Consider the following 24,441-nt stretch of genomic DNA (forward strand, 5'->3'; position numbering starts at 1 on the left):
TTGGTTTCTTTAAGCGACAGTCTCCTGGGCCAACCGGAGGTCTCTAGAGGTGAAAGCCACCAATCGGACTCAAGAGGGAGGAAAGTTCGGGGTTGCACCTGCGTACGGTGAGTCACTCCTCGGAGCTCCCTTTCTCTTCACCAATCGGAGCGCGGGGCAGCCGGGCGCCGCCCACCGGGCGTGGAGAGAAAGGCGGGCCGGGCTTAACCTGGCTGCTAGAGTCCAGCCCAGCGCAGTGGATCGCGAAGCTGTTCCAACCGGAGTTGCGGCGCCCGTCGCGTCGGGATTGAAACTGTAATGGGCACCGAGGGGAAAGCCGGGAGCAAACTGTTGTTTCTCTTCACGTCTATGATCCTGGGTGAGTTCCCAGAGTTTTGGGAGGAGTGGGTTGGTCCGGTGAGAGGTTGGAAGAGGGCGATCCCCTCGCGCCGACGGGAAGGGAGGAGTCCCAGAAACCTGCCTGCCTGCCTCGCCCTAGGAGTCCACTTTTCTGCCCGGGTCTGGTCACTCTCCATTCCCCTCCCCCACATGGAGACTGGCTGGCTCCCCTCCTCCAGCCAGTGATCTGTGACCCTACCTCCCACTCAGCGCCGGGAGTACCTCCTCTGCGGAAGCACCAAAAATAACCTGGAAGGTCCACGGTCCTGGGTCTCCTCTAACGACCCAAGGACCCTTCCCACACCCAACTATTTAGCTAGCCATTCCCCTCCATAGTATGCTCCTGGGAAGGTCTATCCTGCCCCTCCAACATCCTCGGATGTCTCAGAGAAACCTTGAACCTCTCACCCGGACTCCCTTGGCTCAAGTGTCCTAGAAGGAAATGTAATGGGTAGGGGGCGGTGGGTAGGGAAGGTTTCTTTTCTTGGCTATTGTAGAAGGGTCTCTCCCTCCTGTTAAGTTGTAGATTAATGCCGTGGTTCGGCGTCAGAAGAAGAAATGAATTCTCTAAATTTCTCCGATTCAGAATTCCTTTCTTGAGAGCTAGCGAGAAGTCCTTAATTAAGGTTGTTGACTGAGTGAGGATTCCCTGAGGGAAGAGTAGGTCTATTGGTTGGCTAGATTTCCTTAGAGTCAGAACTCTGCCCTCCCCCTTGCCCGGAATGAGAGTTTTTTGTTTCTTTGTCGACTCCTTTTCCTGTGAAACAACCAGGCTCGCATGCTGGGGCTTGACTGTCTCGAGGTGTGTTTGTATGAGGTTGAGTGTGAGGTTGGTTGGTTTGTTCCTTTGGTCAGTGTATGTCAGCACCTGTATATTTATCTGTCTCATCTCCCCGCCACCACCCTTCGGAGCTGAGGACCAAACCCAGGGACTTGGGTGTGCTCTGTCTGATTCTCGAGTGTTGTTTATTAGAATGTGTTCTGTACGAATCTGTTTCTCTTCAAGGTTCGTATTTTAGAGAAGGTAAAGGAAGTGTACCATTACAGTCAGTATTGCTGTCTTCTAAAGGCTGTTCGCTTTGATACCTTTTTGGAGAGCAAAAATAAGACTCCTTCCCCAAGATGGAGCGATCGATCCCTTGTTTCTCATTACAACTGTAAACCCTTGGAGTGGGTTAGACAATAGGTGAATCGACTTCTCCACCGTATAGAAAAAGGAAATGAGCTTGGAGAGAGGAAATGGCCTTTCCAGTTTACAAGACGCTGTGGCTGGAACCATAGTCCTCGGGCTCCCATTCCTGGGAATGCAGCATCTCAGGCACAAACACTATCTAAACTACTGTTTCAGAATCAGCCGCCTCTACTAATGTTTCTTAGTTGCCTCATCCTGTCCTTTCTTTGCCCTGCCCATCGCCACTTGTTTCATTCTGTTCGTATCTTAGATTGTTAGCCACACCCACATTCCTGTTTTGTGTACTGTTTCCCGTGGGTCACTGACTGCACTTGTTAGGCTTCTGTAAACTCCTGGAGCTGCTTCCTTCCAACCCCTTCCCTCCTTTCTTTCCTCTTCCCCTAATTTCCTATATTGATTCTAGTGCACACTACCATAGAAAGGATTGGGACAAGATCCTTTTGAGCAAGCAGCCATGGTTCAAACGAAGCCTGAGGTGGTGCATCTGCTTGGCAGGGCAGGTCCTAGGGAGAATAACGCATACGGGTGGCGGTGGGTGGAAGGATACACTGCACGGTGCAACTTTTAAATCAGGTTAGATCTGGAGGAGGGGAGTGATTTGGGTAGTGCAAATGAGGATGGAAATGTCGGGGCTGGCCACCTCATCAGGAGTTCTTCTGGCTTTGCTTCTTTCTCTGCTTTGGGACCTTAGGCTAGTAGCTCAGTCTTTTTTGCTATAAAACAGAAGTAATAATACTTGTCCTCCGAATGCCTGGAGGATCAATGGAGTTAATGGTTACATTACACATACATGAAGGGATTACTGTTGCACAGTTATTACCCCTTCGGATTTTGTGAGGGTGCCAGAATGCTGTCCTTAACTAGATGAGGTCAAAGGAAGCAGGAAAAGCTCCTCATGGCGGGGCCTTTATTTTGTGATTACTAAGTTTTAAAGAGAGGGCTCTTGTCTGGACATCTAGTGTGAAGCCTAAACAGCTTGCTCCAGTGCCCTTTTCTTCCTGAGTTACTTCTCACCATGGGCTCCGCCGTCAGGGAGGAAGGGAAAGGGGGAGATAGTTAAGTACGAGCCCAGCCTGCTAAGTGGACGACTGCTCCAACCTGAGATACTCAGGCAGGATACACAGACCACAGACAGGATGGGAGAGCTGAACCTGGGGGGTGTGACTGGTCACCCAGAATGCTGCATTTCATTCCCTAGAGAAACAGAACCTGAACTTGGAAACGATTCAGCTACAAGCAGGGGCCAGTGGATAGGTCAACTTTTATCGTGATCCAAAGGGAGGAAATTAAGCCAGGGTTGAATGCTGACATTTTCACACAGTGTCTCTCTCCTCTCTCCCTCTCCCTCCCTCCTCCTCTCCCTCTCCTCTCTCCCCCTCCCTCTCTCCCCTCCCCCCCTCCCTCTCCCCCCCTCCCCCTCCCTCTCCCTCTCCCTCTCCCTCTCTCCCTCTCCCTCCCCCTCTCCCTCCCTCTCTCTCTCTCTCCTCCCCTCCCCTCCCCTCCCCTCCCTCTCCCTCTCTCTCTCTCCTGGGTTTGGGTTTTCATCAGAGCTGGTTAGTCAAGGCCAGACTTCCCCCAAAACTGTGGATTGGTAAGTTATGGTACTGGTTCCTCCTGGGGAAAGAATGGTTCTCTTGAAGCTAGAAACTAGTGGGTGGCCACTCCTAGTAGGAAGAAATGCTGGGCAGGGCCAGGCTAGGCTTGGCTTTGAAGGCTTTCACTAGTGATACTCTAAAGCATCTTTGTGACCTGGGCTTGTCATGGAACCCCAGCTTCTTCTCCTTTGGGCAGAGCTGCTGTGGTTCCAAAAATGGTTTATTCAAAAATGCGTTGGGTGATAGGGTTTGAGATTCAGAATCTTATCAAAGGGTGGAGTAGCTCACTCCCACTCTGTTCTTGCCCCGGCAACTATACCTGGCAGAGTTTCTCATGTATCTTTTTCTACTGTTATTGTTATGCAAATGTATAATAAGGCTTACAGTGTGCATTAGATTATATCCTGATTTTTACGTAATATAGATTGAAGATTTTTCTTTCTCTTTTTTTCTTTCTTTCTTTCTTTCTCTTTCTCTTCTCTTCTTTCTTTCTTTCTTTCTTTCTCTTTTTGAGATAGGGTCTGTGTGGCCTTAGCTGGCCTGAAATTTGCTGGGTAGGCCAGGCTAGTCTTGAACTCACAGAACTTGGACCGTGCTTTGTTTTTTACACTCTGGTATTATAGGGGACCGACCCTTGGCTGCTTGGATCTGCCAACCTCTACACAGCTGGAATTCACGGGGGAGGGTACTGACATGCCCTCTCCCAAACCCCCAAAGGTAGATTGAAGTGCTACACACATTTTATGTGGTAAATTAGGAAGTAAGTGGGGTGTGAGTTTCACATCTCTTGGATTGGAACTAGGGAATCCCCAAACCCCCAGGCTCAGTGGTGTGTCCAAAGCAAAGGTTAGATGAGAAGTTTCTCAGGATTGGGAGGAGGTGTGGGTAGCAGCATGAACAAATGCATATTGGGGTTTTCCGGGCACTGAAACTCTGAATTCATCTGCCTGGGACTCCCTGATAAGCCGAGTTTCTGTCCAAAGTCCAGCTCGTGTCATTTGTTTTACGGTGTGAGGGGTGGGACTAGAGGAAGCAGCTGGCTGGCAGGAAGTTTGATGCCAGGTCCCTTGAGTGAGTACTGTCCTGGCAGGCTGACTGTCCTTTGCAGTGGGGGAGATGGGGGAGGGGTCTGAACAGGTAAAACTGGAAAGTCTGCAAAAAGCAGGAGGGAGCCATGGAGTAAAAGCCACCCCCACCATGATCAATTTCTGCCATCTTCAGAGTGTAGAGCCTGCTCTGTATTAGGACTCACACAGTCTTCCTATTTCCCAGGCATTCTGGATCCAGTCACTCCAACCTCTAGAAAGTTTCCGTTCATTATATTGAGAGCGTCTTCAGAAGTTCACAGGCCTAGGTGTGAGGTATAGTGGTGTTCATGGAGAGAACCAGAGGCTGGCTGGCTGGCTGGCTGGCTCTCTCTCTTTTTCACCTTCTTTCTATTTTAAAAAAACAAACTATTGGCATAAAAGTACCTTGAGGAATGTTCTACTAGTTAACAGGATGTTGTATAAAGAGAAAACAAAGGGCTTCCTATTGAAACAGTAGAAGGAAGTAGCCGGGCCTACCCTGGCCTGGATCCTCGTGTCCAAAAACATGGTTGGTGGGGTGGGGTGTGGGGCGCTCTGTTCCGTATCTGAAGTCTCGGTGGAGGTTCAGAGAAGATCCACAGCTAGAGTCTGGGAGGAGGATTGAAGCCGACTTGTTTCTTTGTTTCCGAAAGATACAAGCCGGATCCCCGGATCCCCAACTGGAATATACAGCGGGGCTGTCAACAAAAGCACAGAATGAGTTGGGAGTGAAAGGCAGGCAGTGACTTTTGTGCCGGGTGTGGTAGCATGGGGTTGGCAATGTCAGCACGCTGGAGGCCGGACTTGTAAACAATTTCTTTGACAGTTCTCCTTTCCTCCCAGCAAATTCCCTTCCAGATTTCACAGCTTTCCTTTGATTTTCTTTAAGGACTAAAAAAAAAAAAAAAAAAAAAATAAAAATTTTCTGTTCTTTTTTGTTTTTGTCTTTTTTTTTTTTCCCCCAAGACAGGGTTTCTCTGTATAACAACATCCCTGGCTGTCCTGGTATTCGCTTTGTTGTAGACCAGGCTAGCTTTGAGCTCACAGAGATCTGCCTGCTACTTCACCCCAAATGCTGGGATTAAAGGCATGCACCACCACACCCTGCCTAGGACTACATTTTTTTATTTCATTTTTTTTTATTTTTAAAGATTTATTTATTTTATGTAAGTGAATACACTGTAGCTGTCTTAAGACACACCAGAAGAGGGCATCAGATCTCATTACAGATGGTTGTGAGCCACCATGTGGTTGCTGGGATTTGAACTCAGGACCTCTGGAAGAGCAGTCAGTGCTCTTAACCACTGAGCCATCTCTCCAGCCCTTTTTTTTTTTTTTTTTTTTATGTGCATCTGTGTGTGGAGGTCAGGGAAGAACGTGTGTGAGTTGACTCCCCCCCATGGGATTGAACCAAGGTGGTCAAGTCAGACGGGGTTACTTCTTTACCTGCTGAACTCTCTCATTGACCCTCAGCTCTGATTTTGTTTCTGTTTTGTGATCCACTGAGTTTTAACCAAGGCCTTGCGGGTGGAGGGGTGTGACACTAGCTCTTGGTTCCTGAGTAATGCAGCTGTGGCACACACACCCCCCACCTCCCTTGACCGCTTCTCCTGCTGAGGGAGTGCTAAGAGACCGGAAGCTCCTCCCCATCCCCGACCAGATCTCATTGGGTCCAGACAAATACAGCTAAGCTGCCTTAACTCAGATGGAGTGAAACAGCTGTGCCTTGCCTAGAAGACAGCCTTTCATAACCCTCCCCCGCGTCCTCCACCTAGTACAGCTTTGAAAACTCAACTTGTAAAATTATATTTACTTGTCGGAGTGTCTATGCGTGTGATTGTAATGTGCCGAGGTGAGCTGTTCAGTGTTCCTTTTCACTTCCTGTCATGTGGGACTTGGGGATTGGATTCAGGCTTGGGAGAAAGTGCCTCTGCATGTCTCACCAGCTCAACGCCTCTCACATTCTTTCCACTCCCCTTCCTGTGATGGCCTCAGAGCCCTGACGGGGATGACTGATGTAGATGTCCCATGTAGAGATGAACACCCAGTAGTCATTTATTTTCAGTGTCTCCATCCGTTGTAAGACTCTAACCACCGTCAACTACAAAAAGGAAGTTTCCTTGGCTAATGTAAACAGTTAGGAGGCCGTAGCATAGCATGTCCGTTTAGCAAATTAGAGCAGCAGGTCTCATGGCCTATGGCCTGTGACCACCCCAGCCTATCCTTTTGATGGAGTGTGTGGCATTGGGCATGACCTCCCTCCTGTGGAGTGGCCTTCTGGTGCATCGGAATGTAGTTGGTTGTTCCTGTAACGGCTGTACCATTATTACATCAGTGGGTGGTGTGCTTGGCACGTTGGGACTCTAGCATACAAGGTCCCCAGCTCAGAAACACCGTGGATCACTTTACGTTTCCAGTCACCTACATTAGTACCTTCCAGCTTAGTACTTCCAGCTCGTCAAAGTCAGCCAGCAGGGAGGACGCTTCTAATTCATCTCCAGCTTGATCTTTCTATGTCTTGCAACCAAAGTATATTGTGTCTTTTAACAGTGGAGTCTTACTGTCTAGTTCTGGTGGGCAGCTAAGAACCATGGGAATGCCCTTCATAGTTTTGGGGCCCCTGGGACTGCCTGACCAATAATTCATAAGGCATCGTTATGCGTGTTTGTCACTGATGGAATGGGCGTTATCCGTCTTTGCCTCTATTCGTAGTTTTTATTGGTTTATTTTATTTATGTGTGGATGAGCATATATGTTTGGGTCCCCAAGGTGGCCAGAATTGGGCATCAGATTTCCTGGAGCTAGAGGTACAGTCGTCGTGAGCCACATGGCTGGGCTGGTAACTGAACTTAGGAGCAGTAAGTTCTCTTAATTGCGAAGCCACCACCTCTCCAGTCCCTAAGCTGTGGGGTGAAGTGGGGAGAAAGAGAAAGTGGGAGGTGGGGTGGGGAGTAAACAAAACAAAAAACCTGGGGCTGGAGAGATGGCTTAGTGGTTAAGAGCACTGCTTGCTCTTCCAGGGGTCCTGAGTTTGATTCCCAGCAAACCACACGGTGACTCACAACCATCTGTAATGGGATTCGGTGCCCTCTTCTGGTGTGTCTGAAGACATCGAAAATGTGCTCATACACATAAAAATAAGCAAATAAATCTTAAAAAAAAAACAAAAACCCATAAAACTAAAGTGGTAGAAGTGTTGATTTTGTTTATAATCTCAGTACCAGGAAGCCTGAGACAGGAGGATGGTGAGTCAGAGTCCTGTCTGTGCTGCCGAGTGACTCACTCTCAAAAATAAGAGTGATGACCTGCTCCAGGTAGAGAAGTGGGAAGGTACAGGACTATAGAGAAAAACCACATGTACTCCTACTGAAAGTCAGGCACTGCCTACTCGTTCATTCTAGGCGTCCATGAGTGATCGCTACTCATACGTCATACAGTAAAAGCCCAAGCTGGGCGGTGGTGGTGCTTCCTTCGCTTTAATCCCGGCCCTTGGGAGGCAGAGACAGGCAGGTCTCTTTGTTTGAGGCCAGCCTGGTCTACAGAGTGAATTCCAAGATAGCCAGGGCTACACAGATCCTGTCTGGATTGGGAGAAGAACAAACAAAAAATGAAACTTGAACAAAGGGCATCTGTGTTGGCACAGGCCCTTACTCTCAGCATTCAGAAGACAGAGGCAAGCAGGTCTCTGAGTTGGAGGCTAACCTGGTCTACAGAGTGAGTTTCAAGACAGCTAGGGCTACACAGAGAAACGGTGTCTCAAAAAACAAACAACAGAAACCTTAAACAAGGTCTGTTGTATTGTATACTATGCTGTAATTTAACCAATTACTCTTTTTTAAAAAAATTTATTTCCTTTATGTATATGAGTACACTGTTACTCTTGAGACACCAGAAGAGGGCATCAGATCCCATTACAGATGGTTGTGAGCCACCATGTGGTTGCTGGGAATTGAACTCAGGACCTCTGGAAGGGCAGTCAGTGCTCTTAACCACTGAGCCATCTCTCCAGCCCGGTAGACATTTACCTTTTATGGAGATATTTTTGTTTCTTTTTCTTTCCCATTCTATTTAGCAAGACATTAGTTTTATATATTAATCTTTAAATTTACCTTTAATGATGGGGACAGAGAGGGATTAAGGGCCATTTGAACTAGACCTTGAGGAGTAGATGGGTTTTCTTTGTTTGGGCTGCTGAGTTTTGGAACCTCATACATGGAAGGGGACGGACTTGGCAAGAGATGGCTTCTGGGTTTAAGAGCACTGGCTGCTCTTCCAGAGGACGTGCATTTGATTCTAGCACCCACACTGCAGCTCACAACCGTCTATAACTCCAGTTCTAGGGCATCTGAAACCCTCTCTGGCCTCGACAGGCATATGTTAGTGATATGGATGGATATGGATGGTACAGGCATACTTACAGGCAAAATAATAATAATAATAATAATAATAATAATGATAATGATAATGATAATGATAATGATAATGATAATAATAGAAGACATGGACAGATCCAGGCTGGGGGTAGTTCGGTGATAGGACCCTTCTGTTACTCAGTCAGTTCCCAGGCTCAGTCCCCAGTACTGCCAAAATAAATGCAAGCACAGGGACAAATAAAACCCAAAAGAATAGGCCAGGCCCAAGACCCTTACCTTCTTGTGAGGCAGCTATTCCAAGCCTTAGTTTCCTCATCTGTGAGATGGGATGGGAGTCTGGGGAGGTAGCTGTGCGAGCATGAAGATTTGATTTGGAAGCGCGCTTTGCCACGGCTGTTCTATTACTTCTTAAGATGACTGAGGTCTCCAGACCTAGTTACATAGTCAGATCACTTACTCATCCTGGTCTTCACGTCTGAAGTTTTGGTTGCCTGTGGTCAGTCTGGGATTGAAAAATAGTGAAACGCAGTCTCATGCAGTCAGAGTGGCCCTTCAGCTCGCCGTGTAGCTGAGCCCGCTGCGTAGCTGAGCCCTGTCTTGAGTTCCCTGTCTCTTGCTTCTCCTTCCTAAGTGCTGGGATCACAAGAAGCCTTTACCGCCATAGCGTGCTATTAATAGTACATACATTTTTTACTGTTACTAATCTTTTATTGTTTCTAACTTATGAATTACACTTTGCCATACTTGTACACATGGAAGGAAAACCATTGAAAAGCTCTTGGGTTCATTACTACCTTTGGCTTGGAGTGTCGGCAGAACATCGTGGATTATATCTCCTGAGGATAAGGGTTGGGGGTGGGGAGAGCATACCAGCTAGATAGGCTGACTACCAGCCCTCTTGAAAAAGTCTCTCAGGCCCAGCTTGGGGGCACATGCCTGTAATGCCGGGACTCTAGAAACAGAAACAGGGCTGCCAAAAGTTTGAAGCCGGCATGGTGTACAGACTGCTTTGGACAATCCAGGGGCTACAGAAACCCAGTGTTTTGTGTGTGTGTGTGTGTGTGTGTGTGTGTGTGTGTGTGTGTGTGTGTGTGTGTGTAAAGGAAATCATCTCTCTTAAGGAAATATGTGGAGACCGACTTGTTAGTATTTTGTGATTGTTGTATTTCCTGTTCCCTCACTCTTTCACTCTTGTCCCCATTTCCTGTTCATGTCCTCCTGCCTTCCTGCTTTCTGTCCTCAGTGTCTCCGGGACATCTGTGCTCTGGTGTCCTGTGCCCTTTTCCTCTCCGAAGCTCACATTTCTTCCTCATCTGTTACCTCAGTTCACCTTTAATGTTTATTTGAATATTCTTCCCGTTTTGATACAGTGTGCCACTGTTAACTGATATTGGGTACGTCTCCCCCTCCTCCTCCTGTCTTTCTCTCCCTCTCTCCTCTCTTTCTCTCCCCTTTCCTCCTTTCGTAGAGCTGGAAATGGACCGCAGGGCCTTGAATCACCACACTGCACTCTCAGCCCCGGCCCTCTTTCTGGCTTTCTGTTTGTCTCTCTCCTAGTTATTTGGCATATTTCTTCTTGTAATCTATCTGATTTCCTTCCTTCCCTTCCTCCCTCCCTCCCTACCTCCCTCTTGTTTCGAGACATGGTTTCACTCAGCAGTCCAAGTTGGCCTGCACTCACAGCAGCCCTTCTGCCCTGGTTTCCCAAGACCTTCCTAGCTCCTCTTTCCTCTGAGTCTGCTTCTCAGCCTTGGGTCACAGAGGTCAACTAAGACCATTACATTCTGATTCATAACAGTAACAAAATTTCAGTTATGAAGTAACCATGAAAAACAATGTTACAGCGGGGTGATCACCACACCATGAAGAATTGTATTAAGGGGTCACAGCATTAGGAAGGCTGAGAACCACTGTATTATTTTAGATACACTTGTTTATTACAGAAATATAGAACATGGGGCAGAAGAGCTCAGATATTGGAGACTGCCAAGTGGAATTCTTCTTAGAGATTTCATAATTATATGCTTGGGCTATTTTTATTATTTATAGACTTTGTTTCTTTTTAGAGCTATTTATTTATTTTATGTATGTGAGTACACTGTAGCTGTCTTCACACACACCAGAAGAGGGCATCAGATCTCATTACAGATAGTTGTGAGCCACCGTGTAGTTGCTGGGAATTTAACTCAGGACCTCATTTTAACAGCTGAGCCATCTCTCCATCCCTATAAATTTTATTTTTAATTCTGGCACTGAAAAGCCACAGGAAGGCTGCCCTTTGTGAATTCCAGGTGAGCACTGACTGCATAGCAGCGGGTGTGGGCATCGTTTCATTTGTTAATTTCATATTTTGGAGATGTTTTTAGGCCAGTTCAAAAGGATCTAAATTGGATTTGGGGATGCCACAGTGTTATTTTGTTTGTTTGCTTGTTTCCCTTTCAGATTAGGAGTTTATATAGCCCAGACTTACCCTGTAACTGCATAGCTAAGGAGGAGTGACCTTGAACTCCTGATCCTCCCTCCAGAGTAACTAGGATTATGGGTGTGGGCCATCATGCGGGGCTCGGTTTTGTTTTGTTTTACATTTGCCACTTCATTTGTTATTTTCATTTGCAGAAGGAAGAGAAAAATGTTAAGGGTTCCCCTTCTCTCTAAAACATGAGTCATGTGGACATATGTAGGTTTATATATGAAATTTTGTCTAAAAAACAGGGTCAGCAAGAAGGCTTAGTGGGTAGAGAGGGGCTTGCAACCACACCTGTCAACTTGACCTTGATTTCTGTGATCAAGTGGTAGAAGGGAAGAGTACCACAGATTGTCTTCTGAGCTCCACATGGGCACATTGACTTGTGCATATCCACACACACACACACACACACAAGAGTCAATATGCACAGGGTGGTGGTGGGTGGGTGGGGAGGATGTGTGTTAGAGCAGTTTGATTGATTCAGTATCATGTACTGGAGCCAGGTGATGGTGGATTACCATTTTAGCTCTGCCACCCACTCGTTTTGTGACCTTGAACAAATTAATTTCTGTGCCCCACTTCCTCATTAAAGATGAGAGCTATAATTGTATCTGTCTCATATAATTAGTGTAAAATTAGATGAATTAAATCATGAAAGGGCTTGGAGTATCTGGCACAGTGAATATTCAGAAAACGCTCGCTCACATTGTTCCTTTAGTCGGTGGCTCTCCAGGTCACGCTCAGTGTTTACAGGTCGGATGTGATGAAGTCATGTAGAGCAAGCCGATATGTTTCTGGGCAGGTATGTCCTCACACCTCTTTTATGCTTGTGGTGTGCAGATATGGGTGCACATGGAAGCCAGAGGACTGTTGTGCTGGTTTGCTAGGGCTGGTGTAACAACAGAGATCACAGGTTGCGTAGCTCTCACAGTTCTGGATGCTGGGAGTCTAAGAGGAAGGCACTGGCTGGAATAGTTCCCTGGGAGACCTCTCTCCTTGCCGGCCGACGGTTCCACTGTGTTCACGTGCCACACATTCCAAGTGGGCCTCTTTGCGCCTCTGTCTGTAATAGGGAGACCAGTTGAGTGGGCCTGAAGCGTCCAGTAGTAACCTCATTTTAACATTGTTGCCGCTTTAATGATTCTGTCTCCGGATTCTGAGGTATTGGGCGGGAGGGTGTAAGTTTGAGAATTTGGGAAACAGTGCAATCCAAACAACATAACCTGTTTGGAGCTCACCTCCAAAGCCGTGCACTGTTCAACAAGTTTCCTTTTCTGCTGACTGAGTGTACATCAAGTTTTGTTGTTTTGGTTCCTCTTGCCATGAAAACAATGAAGATATTGGGAATGGATTCACCTCTTTTTCTTAACACCTCCCCCCCAATAAAGCCCACTTTTTAAGTAGTGAAGACGAGTGCTTTGGGAGTAAGAAAGCAGAAGTTCTCATTTGTGGTTTGTTGTGGCGTTTTGTTGTCTTCGAAACCTGGCTTTCGAAGTGCAGGCAGGCTGGCTTCAGCTGTACCAAGTAGCTAAGGCTGGCCTTGAGCTCCTTATACTCTCGCTGTTTCATCCCAAGTTCCATCCCAGGTACGTCGTGTGCCCCTGTGACTAGCTTTCGCTTGAGTTAGAACCATAAATGAACGAGGGTGATAAAGTGTTTTATTGATACTGACTGACTTTTTATTGGTAATGTCTGACTTTATTCTGAGACCCTGGTGAATTTTCCTGCCCTCTTGTAGCTCTTACTTCCCTTTTTCTTTCTCCACTGACTTGAGACAGCCAGCCACAGGCGTTTCTTCTCTCTTCCACCTCTCGCTATTTTGGTTCTTGCGTTAGAAGGTTTTCTGGCTCTGGTTCTACTCTTGGCTCTCTGTCCTTTCTGTGGAGGTCTGCAGGTACCAGCGTACACACCCCTAGAGGCAGGGACCAGCCTCTGCCACTGCGTGTGCAGCACCTGCAGGCTCATCACATCCCAGGTGCAGCCCTCAGTCCTGTTTATAAAACAGTGGGAATTATGGGTAGAGAAGGTAAATATTGTTTCAAGGTGATTACATTTAAAATTGCTTTGTAGTCTGGAGAGGTGGGGTTAAGCAAGCAATCTCAAGCAGTCACTCATAATTCTAGCACTCACTCAGAAGGCAGGGCCCAGAGAATTTCTCTAAGTTTGAAGCCAGCCTGTTCTAGACAGCCACTTCAAGGACAGTCTGGCTACATAGTGAAGTATTGTCTCAAAAAACCAAAGCATCAGAATAAAACTAAAACCCCTTTGGTTTTATAAAATACAGAACTAAGGGCTCTGGAGAGGTTAAAAGTACTTGTTCTTATAGAGGACTGGGGTTCAGGTCCCAGTACCCTCATCATAGTTTACCATCCTGACTTTCCAGTAATTGCCCAAACAGCAGAGACCTGATATGTTAATCTAAAAATTACTCAATTACTCAATCCCTAGCATAACTCCATAAATCCAGTTGCAGGGATCCAGTGTTCTCTTCTGACCTCCGTCTAGGTTTTAGGGCTTTGAGAGATGGTTCCTTAGTTATGAGCTGAATTGGGTTTTTAGTACCAGCGTTGGGAGGCTCACAACCGCCTGTAACTCCAGCCCCAGGGGATCTGTTGCCCTCTCCTAGCCTCTGTGGAAATCCACGCACATGTGCATATGCACAGATGTACCCGTAAATAACAATAAAATCTTACAAACAAAACAGTACTAGGTTTTAGGAGCTGGGGATGTTGGTAGAATGCTTGCCCCAACATTTACAAACGAAGCCTTGGGTTCAGTCCTCATCAATGTGTGAAACCGTACCTGATGGGGTACTCCTGTTGTAACCCAGAATTGGGGAGGTTAAGGTAGGAAGTACAGAAATAGGAGGCTACCTTGCTAGCCTGGGCTACATGAGACTCCATCCTAAACAGAACAACTATAATAATTTTAGTTTTCTTCTCCCAGAAAACTTTTAAAAAGTTTTAAAGCCAGAACTTTTAAAAAAAAATGTTAGTATTAAAATATTACAGAGATTGGATTTTGAAACAAAGTTGTTTTTTTCTGCATTTGCTATTCCCCCATCTGTCTGCCTTTCCCATTTAAAAATTGGACTTGCTTTTGAAGATAAACCTCAACAATAAAGTGAATGGTCTGCCATGACCTAATTTGTTTTCCACGCCGCTCAGCAAGTATCTGATACGTATGTAGTATCAGGCACTATGCTAGTGGTTGAGTAATATTTAGATTAACAAATCAGACATGGTCTCTGATGTTTGGGCAATTACTGGAGAGTCATGGGAGTGTTTATACATAATAGCAGAGTTCTGGATTTTTTTTTTTTTTTTTTTCTCTCTTCAAGAGAGACAGCCCTGGCTGTCCTGAAACTTACTCTGTTAGACCAGGCTGGCTCTCAGACTCAGAACTCCACCTGCCCTTGCCTCCCAAGTGCTAAACTTAAAGGCTTGAGAAATATTCCAATGGCACTTTTGCATGGGGTAATGAAAGCCTAGGGAAGAGTCTCTAAGAGGACTGGGGTGTGGCTGGTCGTTTCCAGGAAAGAGGAAAGAGGGACTGGTGTCTACCAGGTAATGAGGGGAAAGGGTGTTTCCCATAGCAGAGGCGGCTTGGGCAGAGGCAGGGGTTGGGAAACCACCGGGAAGTGGTTTGGGGCTGCAGGACAGGCTGGTTGCAGCTGCAGAATGGGTGAGAATGGGAAGCTTATCAGAGCTCAGATGGGGCTGGAATTCTCTTGTCAAATATTTGCATTTTATGGGGTTGGGATTTAGCTCGGGGGGAGAGCGCTTGCCTAGCAAGCAAAAGGCCCTGGGTTCGGTCCCCAGCTCCAAAAAAAAAAAAAAAAAAAAAGAAAAAAAAATATTTGCATTTTACCACGTAGGCTGCGTGGTATCCTCAGAAGCTGGACACCGGTTTGGATCTGCCAGATGGCTGTGGAGTGACGAGGTTGAATAGCACCACCTTGCAGTTGGGCTGTATTGGTTTGAAACTTGGCCCCCATTCGCTGTTCTTTGGTCCGTGGGCAGCTTTCATTCTTGTTTGCTTGGTTATCTGGTTTTTGCCATTGTTGTTTTGTTTTGAGACAGACTCTTTCTATGTAGCCCTGGCTGGCTTGGAACTCACTATGTATTCTAGGGTGTCCTGGAACTTTCAGAGATCCTCCTGCCTATCTTAAAGGTTGGTTAGTTTTTTTATTTGGCAAGTTTCTTAACTGTTCCAGGTCTCACTTTCTCCATGTTGAAAATGGTGGCACTGTCTCTGAGGACTGCTGTAGCATTTGAGTGACTGACTCTATTCCTGTGCCTGCACCACTGCCTGCTCCATTCAACTGGGACAGAAGATGGATTTCCAGTCTACAGACTCACAGCTTGAGGAAGGCAAAAGGCTGATTGATGGCCTTCAGTTCTGTGGCTTTCTGTGTTGTGAGGTTCAGTAAGGGCGATATGTGCGGTAGCATACCCCTGCAGCTCAGTATTGGGGAAGCCAAGGCAGGAGAATTTTGAGTTCAGGGCCAGCTTGGGCTTACGTAGTGAGCCCATGTCTCTTTCACATACAAAAACAAAGAACCCAAAACAAAAAGTAAGAGAAACTGGAGCTGGAGAAGTGGCTCAGTGCTTAAGAGCGCTGGCTGCTCTTCCAGAGGACCCAGGTTCAATTCCAGCGTCCACTTGGCAGCTCGTAACTATCATCAATGCTAGTTCTAGAGACGTTTGACTCCCTTTCTTTGGCATCTCAGAGCATGGCACACACGTGATGCACAGACATCTGCAGGTAAAACTCTCATCCACATACAAGAGGAATAAATGAAATCACCAAACAAAGAGGTATTTGTTTGTTTGCTTGCTAGTTTGTTTTGAGACAAGTTTTCTCTGTGTAACTCTGTCTGGAACTTGCTCTGTAAACCAGGCTGGCCCCGAACTCTGAGATCTATCTGCCTCTGCCACCAGAGTGTTGGGGGACTAAAGGTGTGCATCACCACGCCTGGCTTTAAAAGTAGAGTATGTATGTATGTATGTATGTATGTATGTATGTATGTATGTATGTATGTGAAACTATAATGGAAAGGATGAAATGTCCTCATTGTTTTGATTTACCATTTAAGTTAACCATTAATAAGAGTATGTAGGAGGGTCAGAGGTTAAATTAGAGGGGTGTGTGTGGTGTGTGTGTCTATGTGTGTGAGGGTGATGAGGCCAGGGGAAAAATAGAGGGCAGGAAAATGATTGGTCCGGATGTAGGCGGTGTCCATGAGGGAGAGCTGGGGTTCAGTCCTCCCTTGTGTAGTGCTCACTGCTGATGTGGGAAGGCGAGGTGTGAACAGGAAAACCTGTGAGTAGATGGGGTGAGAGTAAGGTACAGTTCTTACTCGGTGCCTCCCGTTGGTCAGACAGATGCTGTTGTAAGCACTCTGAAGTTTGTTTCTGAGACAGTGTCTCCCTGTATTATCTCTGACTGGCCTGGAACTCAAAACCATCCACCTGCCTCTGCTTCCCGAGGGCTGGCATTAAAGGTGTGTGTCATCACCTCCTGGTTTAGATTTATTTTTGGATTTAAAAAATTATGTCTGATTCTCTATTGTGCTTGTATGTGTATTGGGGGCTTACCTAAGTCAGTGTGCATGCGTGGAGGGAGGTAAAAGGAAAATCTGTGGGAGTCGACTCCCTGCTTTTACCATGTAGGGCCTGGGGATTGAACTTGAGTCAGCCGGCTTGGTAACAAGGCATCTCACCTACCCACAATAGACTTTGAGTCTTGGGGAGTAGGTGGGTCATAGCCAACAGGCATTTGGGCCGAGGAGGGAGCTGGAAAGGCAGGCTCCTGTACCACGTGATACAATCCCTGGATATTTTTTTCCTGGCTTTTCAAGCTTTATAGCCCTGGCTGCCCTGGAACTAACTCTGTAGATCAGGCTGGCCTGGAACTCACCAGAGATCCGCCTGCCTCTGCCATTGGAACGCAGGGATTAAAAGCTTTGTACCACCACGACCTGACATCTTTTTTGATCTCGTTGTTTGAAAAAAAAACAATTTCAAGGGCTTGGGGGCAGGGGAGAGCCTAGCAGGTAACAAAGCACCTGTGCGTAAGCCTGTCCTAAATTCAATCTCCAGAACCAATGTTAAAAAAAAAGCAAGATTTGGGAAGCTTGTGGGCCACCTGGCTTGGAGTACACACATGCAGCACAGTGGCAGAAACGAGAGACGGAGTTGACAAGATGGAAGGGGAAAAGTGATTTCCAGAACGTTGTCTTCTGGGCTGCATGTTCTTGCTGTGACGTCTGCACACACCCTCCTAATTAATTAACTACTTGATTGGTGAAAAACTTCGTTCACCGTCAAAAGTGACCGAGGAATGGCTACCAATTCATACTCCGTGGTTCCTATGTGTGCGTGTGCATTTCAGAGGCTGCCTCTCAGCCTAATGAGGTGTTTGCTCCTATTCCGGGTGGGGTCAGGTTGGGTTCTTGGGAAGCCGACTCTGAGATATCAATTATCATACAAGACACTTTATTAGGGAGTGTTCTTTGGATTCGCACCCGTGGAAAGCTGAGGGCGGAAACAAGATTGGGCAGGGGGAGGGGCTGGGGCTCACTGCTATCTCCACGTCCTACTCAGGTGTTAGGAAGTAGGCGGGGAAGGGGTTGGGGATTTAGCTCAGTGGTAGAGTGCTTGCCTAGGAAGCGTAAGGCCCTGGGTTCGGTTCCCAGCTCCGGGAAAAAAAACAAAAAAAAGATGAACCTAGGAAGTAGGCGGGGGCTTTACACCACTCTTCTTCCTTCTGCCTTGTCAAAAATGATTTCTGGGCGCTCCTACCCCTAGTAGAAAGCAGGTCCTAGGGCAAGACGGTGTTCTGCCAGCTCTGAGCCCGTAACTGTGGGCCTTCATTAGACAGCACTCCAGCAGCTGTGTCCTTCATTCCCAATGAGAAACTGATTCAAGCATCGCGGTGTGTGTATCCCAGAAGGCAAATCGTGAAACTTCTGAGCCTTTGTAGAGCAAGGTTCCCAGCATCCAGGTGAGGAGGACTTGTGAGCCTTCAGATGCTGGCCTGTAACTCACTGTGTAGACCAGGCTGGCCTGGAATTTGCATCAGTTTTCTTGTCTTTGCCTTCCAAATGCTGGGGTTAGAGATTACAGTAATCTTTAAATTTATTATTTGTGTATGTGTACATGTGTGTCAATGTCAAAGGACAACTTTGGAGTTGATTCTCTTCTTCCACCTCGACATGGGTTGTGGGGACTAAACTTTGGTTATGTTTGCCTCAAGTGGGAGGTGCCTGGTTGATTGCATCATCAAGTGGGAGGTGCCTTCACCCACTGAGCTTTTAATCACATCCCCGGGAAGAGTTTCTAATTTAATGAGGGTTATTTGATTTAATTTCCAGATCTATTGTTATATTAGAGTATGAGTTCAATATTAAAATTATAATGAGAAATAGGCGAAGTTATAGTATCAGAAGTAATTTATAAATCAGTAAGTTTTGGCTTTTTAAGCGTAACATCTGAGCTGGGCAGTGGTGGGTGGATCTCTGAATTTGAGACCAGCCTGGTTTACAGATTGAGTTTCAGGCTAGCCTTGGCTAAACAGAGAAACCCTGTCTGGAAAAAACAAAACAAAACAAACAGAAGAATGACACTGGAGGGTCGGGGGAGATGGCTCAGGGGTTCAGAGCGCTTGCTGCTCTTGCAGGGGATCGAGGTTCGGTTTCCTGCACTTAACTTGGGAACTCACAACTATCGGACACTCGGGTTCCTTCTTCCGACCTCCTCTGAAGCGTTACACATACCTGCAGGCCAGACACTCACAGACTGGGATGCTGTTCCCCTCTCGTACGAGACCCTCTATTAGGGAGAGCTTCTGGGATCCACCCACAACTTGTGGAGAGGAGAGAGCTACAAGATCTGGCAGAGGGAGAGTGGCCTACTGTACAAGGAAATTTGAAACAGGAGGGATCCTTCAGAGATCTCCCAAGTCTGAGTTAGAAAGATGGATTATATATACACCAGGAAGAAAGATAGATCTCACACACACCCCACCAGAAGTGGAAGTCCTAAGCCAATCAGGTCTATGGTAAGATCCTTTCCCAAACAAAGCCCGACACAAACGAATACCTGGACCAGATTGTGTCTGATTGAAATAAACGCATACAAAGGTTCTCTCGGCCTGGCTGGGTCTGTGGCTCAGAGGTAAAGCACAGGCCTATGGTGCACTAGGCCTAGCTATGTTCCTCAGCACTGCAGAAACCAAGAAAGGACTCTAAACAGTGATGCGAGAGGGTGTGGAGGAAGACGGGACTTTGGCGATCATCTCGTTTAAACGCCTACATTTCAGATAAGTAGGAATCTCACAGGCCAAGAGACTATATTCAGTCCTGGGGGTGTTCAAATAAAGGAAAACGTATTTGCATGCTTGCACTGTATGTGTCTGCGTTTATCCAGGGACTCCGACTTAAAGCTATAAATAAACACATTCTCCGTGCATGAATTTGAACTTCGAGATGACGGTGCGTGTGCTCATACATGTACATGTGTGCATGCGTCTGTGTTTGTTCGCAGAGTCTTCTGTCACTAGTTAGGGGTCTTACCTGTGAACCCTGATAATTTTCCCACTCCTGTGTTAATTTAACTCCTGCCTCCTCGTGCCTCTACCCCCAACCCGCACAACCTTTCCTTTTCTTCCTTTAGCAAATGTGCGATTCTAATGAGGCGATCTGAGACCCTCTCTAGTCCTCGCCCCTTCTCACAACCAGCTGTGTGATCTTCCGCACCTGCCTTTACTCGCAGTCTGAGTTCCAGATGTAAGATTAGGGTCGTAACTCTTGTCCTGCTGCCGTGTCACAGGTGCTTGATTCAAGACTCAAACAATGGACCGTCTCTGAAAACACCTTGAAAGGCAGCTAATGTACAAACGTCAAGTTTCTGTTTTAGCCTCATCCTCCCTCCCCTGCCCGACTTGCCTCCAGCTTGCTGGCTCTCTTCCAGGATTTTTTTTTTTAAATACAAGTGGCTGCAGTGTTTTGTGGAGCTTTCTCTGAACCATGAAATGCCATTCTGGAAGCTCCCTTTGGAACAGTAGGGACTTAATTAGAGTATTGGGAGCCATAGAGGAAGCCATTAAAAAATAGAAGAAGTACTTGAAAGAAATGCCGTATTCCCAGCCGTAGGAATGGAACTGGTAGAACAGAACCCATTACAAATGTTTAGGGTACCCACCATCTTGATTCCCCCTCCGTTCACCTTAAGACCTCAGCCTCATCTCCCAGATCTGTTGTCCTTCGTACTATGTGGCAGCAACTCTTGTCTCCTTATGATGGGGGTCCCTCTTTTTTTTCCTTAGGCTCCTTGGTGCAGGGCAAGGGTTCGGTGTACAGTCCTCAGACTACCGTCCAGGTTCCTGAGAACGACTGTGAGTAGGGCAGAGCTGTGGGGAGGGTTAGGGCAGGGGGGTGTTGCAGGGCGTGTATCCTGGCTTGTGGTTTCGGGGCTCCATCTTCCTCCCATTTTGACCCTGTCCGCAGCCGTCAAGCTGCCCTGTATCTACTCTGGCTTCTCCTCACCCCGCGTGGAGTGGAAGTTCGTCCAGGGCAGCACCACTGCGCTTGTGTGCTATAACAACCAGATCACAGGTAATTCGTCCTTGCACTTGCTGAGAATCGCCTGGATTCCAGGGGCAGGGGCGAGCCCTGGAGCTCAGGGTTCTGAGTTCTGCCCTTCAGTGGAGGACGGAGAATGTATCCTGGAGCTGTATCCAGCTCTCCAGCTGACCCCGTCTCTTTGACCTCTGCTCCCGTCTCCCGGCAGTTCCCTATGCAGACCGCGTCACCTTCTCATCCAGTGGCATCACCTTCAGCTCTGTGACCCGGAAAGACAATGGAGAGTATACTTGCATGGTCTCTGAGGACGGGGGTCAGAACTACGGGGAGGTCAGCATCCACCTCACTGTGCTTGGTATGTGCCAACATGGTCTCTCGGAGGCTCAAAACTAGTCACTTCCCTGAACCTGATAGCAGACTGTTAAGTTTTAGACCTTACGGATGGTGGGAGTATAGAGAGGTGAGCCTCCTGGTTTGATAGGAACTGGGGGCATACGGGTGGCACCTCTGATTGGTTAATACTGTCGTCCTGGTTTCTAACTCACACTCATGTAAACCCCCCTTTATTCAGCACCTTCTCTTTATGGTCTCCCTCCCTAGTGCCTCCATCCAAGCCGACAGTCAGTATCCCCTCCTCTGTCACCATTGGGAACAGGGCAGTGCTGACCTGCTCAGAGCACGACGGTTCCCCTCCTTCTGAGTATTCCTGGTTCAAGGATGGGGTACCTATGCTTACAGCAGACGCCAAGAAAACCCGTGCCTTCATCAATTCGTCATACACCATCGATCCAAAGTCAGGGGATCTGGTATGAAAGGGGAGAGGCAGAAGATGGGGGGGGGGCGGTCCTAGGACCCCTGAGAGCAGGAAGAAGCGTTGGAGCTCACTTAGGGTCAGAGAACGAATAGCACGGGTGCCTGATTTCTTTGAGCAAGAGGCCAATTTGTTCTCTTCCCTCTAGGTCTTTGACCCTGTGTCAGCCTTTGATAGTGGCGAATACTACTGCCAGGCACAGAACGGGTATGGGACAGCCATGATGTCAGAGGCTGTACGCATGGAGGCTGGTGAGTAAGAATGTGGCTGGGGTGTGGTCAGAGGCTGGGTTTCATGTGGCTAATGACGGCAGGCATCGGCGGCGGCGGCACCACAGCTGCATGTCAAGGCGAGTGACCTCCCCTTTGTGTCTCACAGTGGAGCTGAATGTGGGGGGCATCGTGGCAGCTGTCCTGGTAACACTGATTCTCCTTGGACTCCTGATTTTTGGCATCTGGTTTGCCTATAGCCGTGGATACTTTGAAAGTAAGTATTGCCCCTTGGAAGCTTGTTGGTCTGTGGTAGCCCAGGCTGGCCTGTAGCTTTGCCCTCCCAACTCACAGTGATCCTCCTGCCTCAGCCTTCCGAGCGCTGAGAGTATAGGCGCGTGCTACCGTAACCAGCTGGAAGTTCCTTTATCCTTGTGTGGTTTGTGGGTGCTGTCCCAGTGTGGACCTTGATAACCATGCCCTATGTGCTGGCACCATCTTCCGAGGGAGCGCGGTTACTCGATCTAGTTCCTATGAAAAAAAGCACATACCACTTCCCCCTGATTCCCATGCTATGCTGTATTCTATTCTGATAATAATCATGGTTGTAGTTGGTCTTTGCTACTTTTTCCCCACCCTTTACTCCCCCATCCCTTTCACCCCCTAACACTAGATAGGAAGAAGCAAGGATAGACGGGAGAGAAGAATTAGAAAAAAAAAATCCTTCAATCTAGTTTCTTTCCTTTTGTTTCTTCTTTGAACATAACTACTAAAACCACAGCCAACCCCCGTGTTCAACCAACAACCACCCACTCCTCCTCTCAGGACCTTAGCATCTACATAACCTCTGAAAAGTTCCCCGAATTCTGATCTGGAGCTGGTAAAACCACGCCTCTACCAGAGCATGAGGCAAATCACAGGCCGCTGCATCGGCCCCAGATCTTCACACTTGGGATTAAAACAAAAACATTCTTACAGTATGCCTGTATTTTGTAAAGAAAGTAAGATTTCAGAATTGTCAGTACACATTTTTCTTTTCTTTTTCAGGAACAAAGAAAGGGTGAGCATGGTGATGTCCCAGGGTTCTCTCTCATAAGATCATGGTTTGGAGCTGGGGTGGGAGTCGGGTGGGGTCTGAGCCCCGGGAGTGGGAGTGGGAGTGGGGTAGAAGTAGGTGTTTCAGAGGGGAAGAAACCTAGACTTCTGTTCTGATCTCTTGAACTTGTCCTATCTGCTGCCAACACTTTCCTTCTAAACACTCAGTTTTTCTGCAAAGTGGGCCTCCATTGTGGCCCCTGATGTCTGCATGGATGCATTAATTGGTAGGGCTTGAGTGTCTCCCGTTTCTGGTTTGCTCACAGGACTGCACCGGGTAAGAAGGTCATTTACAGCCAGCCCAGTGCTCGCAGTGAGGTGAGTGCACCTGCCCTGAGGAGGGCCTTGTGTATCAAGTGGGTGTTTCTAGCCTGTCTGTGTGTTTGAGAGCAACATGAGACAGGGGAGTTGATTGGATGTCTTATTTCCCTAGGGAGAATTCAAACAGACCTCGTCATTCCTCGTGTGACCTGCTGGGGCTCATCTCATGTCCACTTGCCTTACTCAGGTGCTACAAGTTCCAGCCCCTGCTGGCTGTAGCTGCACTGGATGCCTTCAATGTCTTCTAGGTCCCCCGGGACCCCTTGCTTTTATTCTAGCTAGGATATGAATTTAATAACATCAGCTACTTCTCCCTCCTCTTTCCCGCCCTCCCTCCTTTCCTTACCACCAATGGGTGGCCTGAGACTAGTTACAAAGTTTTCATTCCCCATTCCTATGTGGGATTGGACAAGAGTCCTAGACTAGGCAGTAATAATGACTGGGCTGACAGGAGCCCAAAACCACTACCTGCCTGTAAAGGCCTCTCCATAAGGACTTTGAGCCTAGCTCCCCAGCTTTCTCCTCCCCGGGCGGAGTGCCAGTTGCTCTAGAGTGGGGACTGGAGGAAGATGGGCTGAGGCATTTGATGGTGACCTCAGGTGTCTAGCCTCTGGAGCCTGCTCTTTGTCTCAAAATGTGCCACTGGGATTCTCCTGGATACAAGTAAACTGACACCGTGTCCGAACAAGGTGGGAGAGCTCGGTTAACTCCCAAGAGACTTGGAGTGAGAAAGATTTAAAGCGATCTAAAGAGAAAAGGCTGGAACTGGTGGCTGTTAGTCACTTCATTTGGCTGGAACTACTGCACAGACCCTTGTAAGATTTATATGGATCGAGGAGATGTGTGTGTTAATAGTCTCGTCTCTTTGATGGTGTGTGTGTGTGTGTGTGTGTGTGTGTGTGTGTGTGTCTGTCTGTGTGTCTGTGTGTGTGTGTGTGAGAGAGAGACAGAGAGAGAGATTCTATATTGAAATTGATTGTTATATAGAAGGGCTTTCTAGCTCTTTGGCAAGGTTGTGTTTATATTTGACAGATGTTGCTGGAAATAAAAACTTGATTTGACAAACTTCTTTTTGTCGGAAGTGGGGGAGTGTTTTAGGGACTCTGGGCTACTTTTTATAAACAAAGTACATCAAAGTTCTGCTTCCCAGCAACCTATGGCTGGTCCTCAGGACTCCGTTCTTAACTCAAGGCAAAGCTTCTAGACATCAGAACCTGGTTCTCCTGCTGCTTGGACAAAGGTGGTGCTGTGCAAAGGGGGGGGGGGCTGCTATTCAGTCAAGTTGGGGAAGAAAGTGTCCACGCACTCTCATGCCTGGCGGTCATAATGGACCTCCCCTAAGGCTTC

General features: G+C 47.4%; 1 protein-coding gene across 1 annotated transcript; it reads left to right on the forward strand.

The window, feature by feature from the left end:
• Positions 1-159: 159 nt before the first annotated feature.
• Positions 160-24,160, forward strand: F11r (F11 receptor). Its single transcript, XM_032915304.1, has 10 exons — positions 160-358; positions 20,403-20,471; positions 20,584-20,691; positions 20,867-21,013; positions 21,259-21,464; positions 21,618-21,720; positions 21,848-21,955; positions 22,726-22,738; positions 23,040-23,091; positions 23,207-24,160. The coding sequence occupies exons 1-10, from the start codon at positions 298-300 to the stop codon at positions 23,240-23,242; spliced, it is 903 nt and encodes a 300-aa protein (XP_032771195.1). The 5' UTR covers positions 160-297; the 3' UTR covers positions 23,243-24,160.
• Positions 24,161-24,441: the final 281 nt, after the last annotated feature.

Source organism: Rattus rattus, chromosome 10 (assembly GCF_011064425.1).
Source record: "Rattus rattus isolate New Zealand chromosome 10, Rrattus_CSIRO_v1, whole genome shotgun sequence".
Lineage (NCBI taxonomy): Eukaryota > Metazoa > Chordata > Mammalia > Rodentia > Muridae > Rattus > Rattus rattus.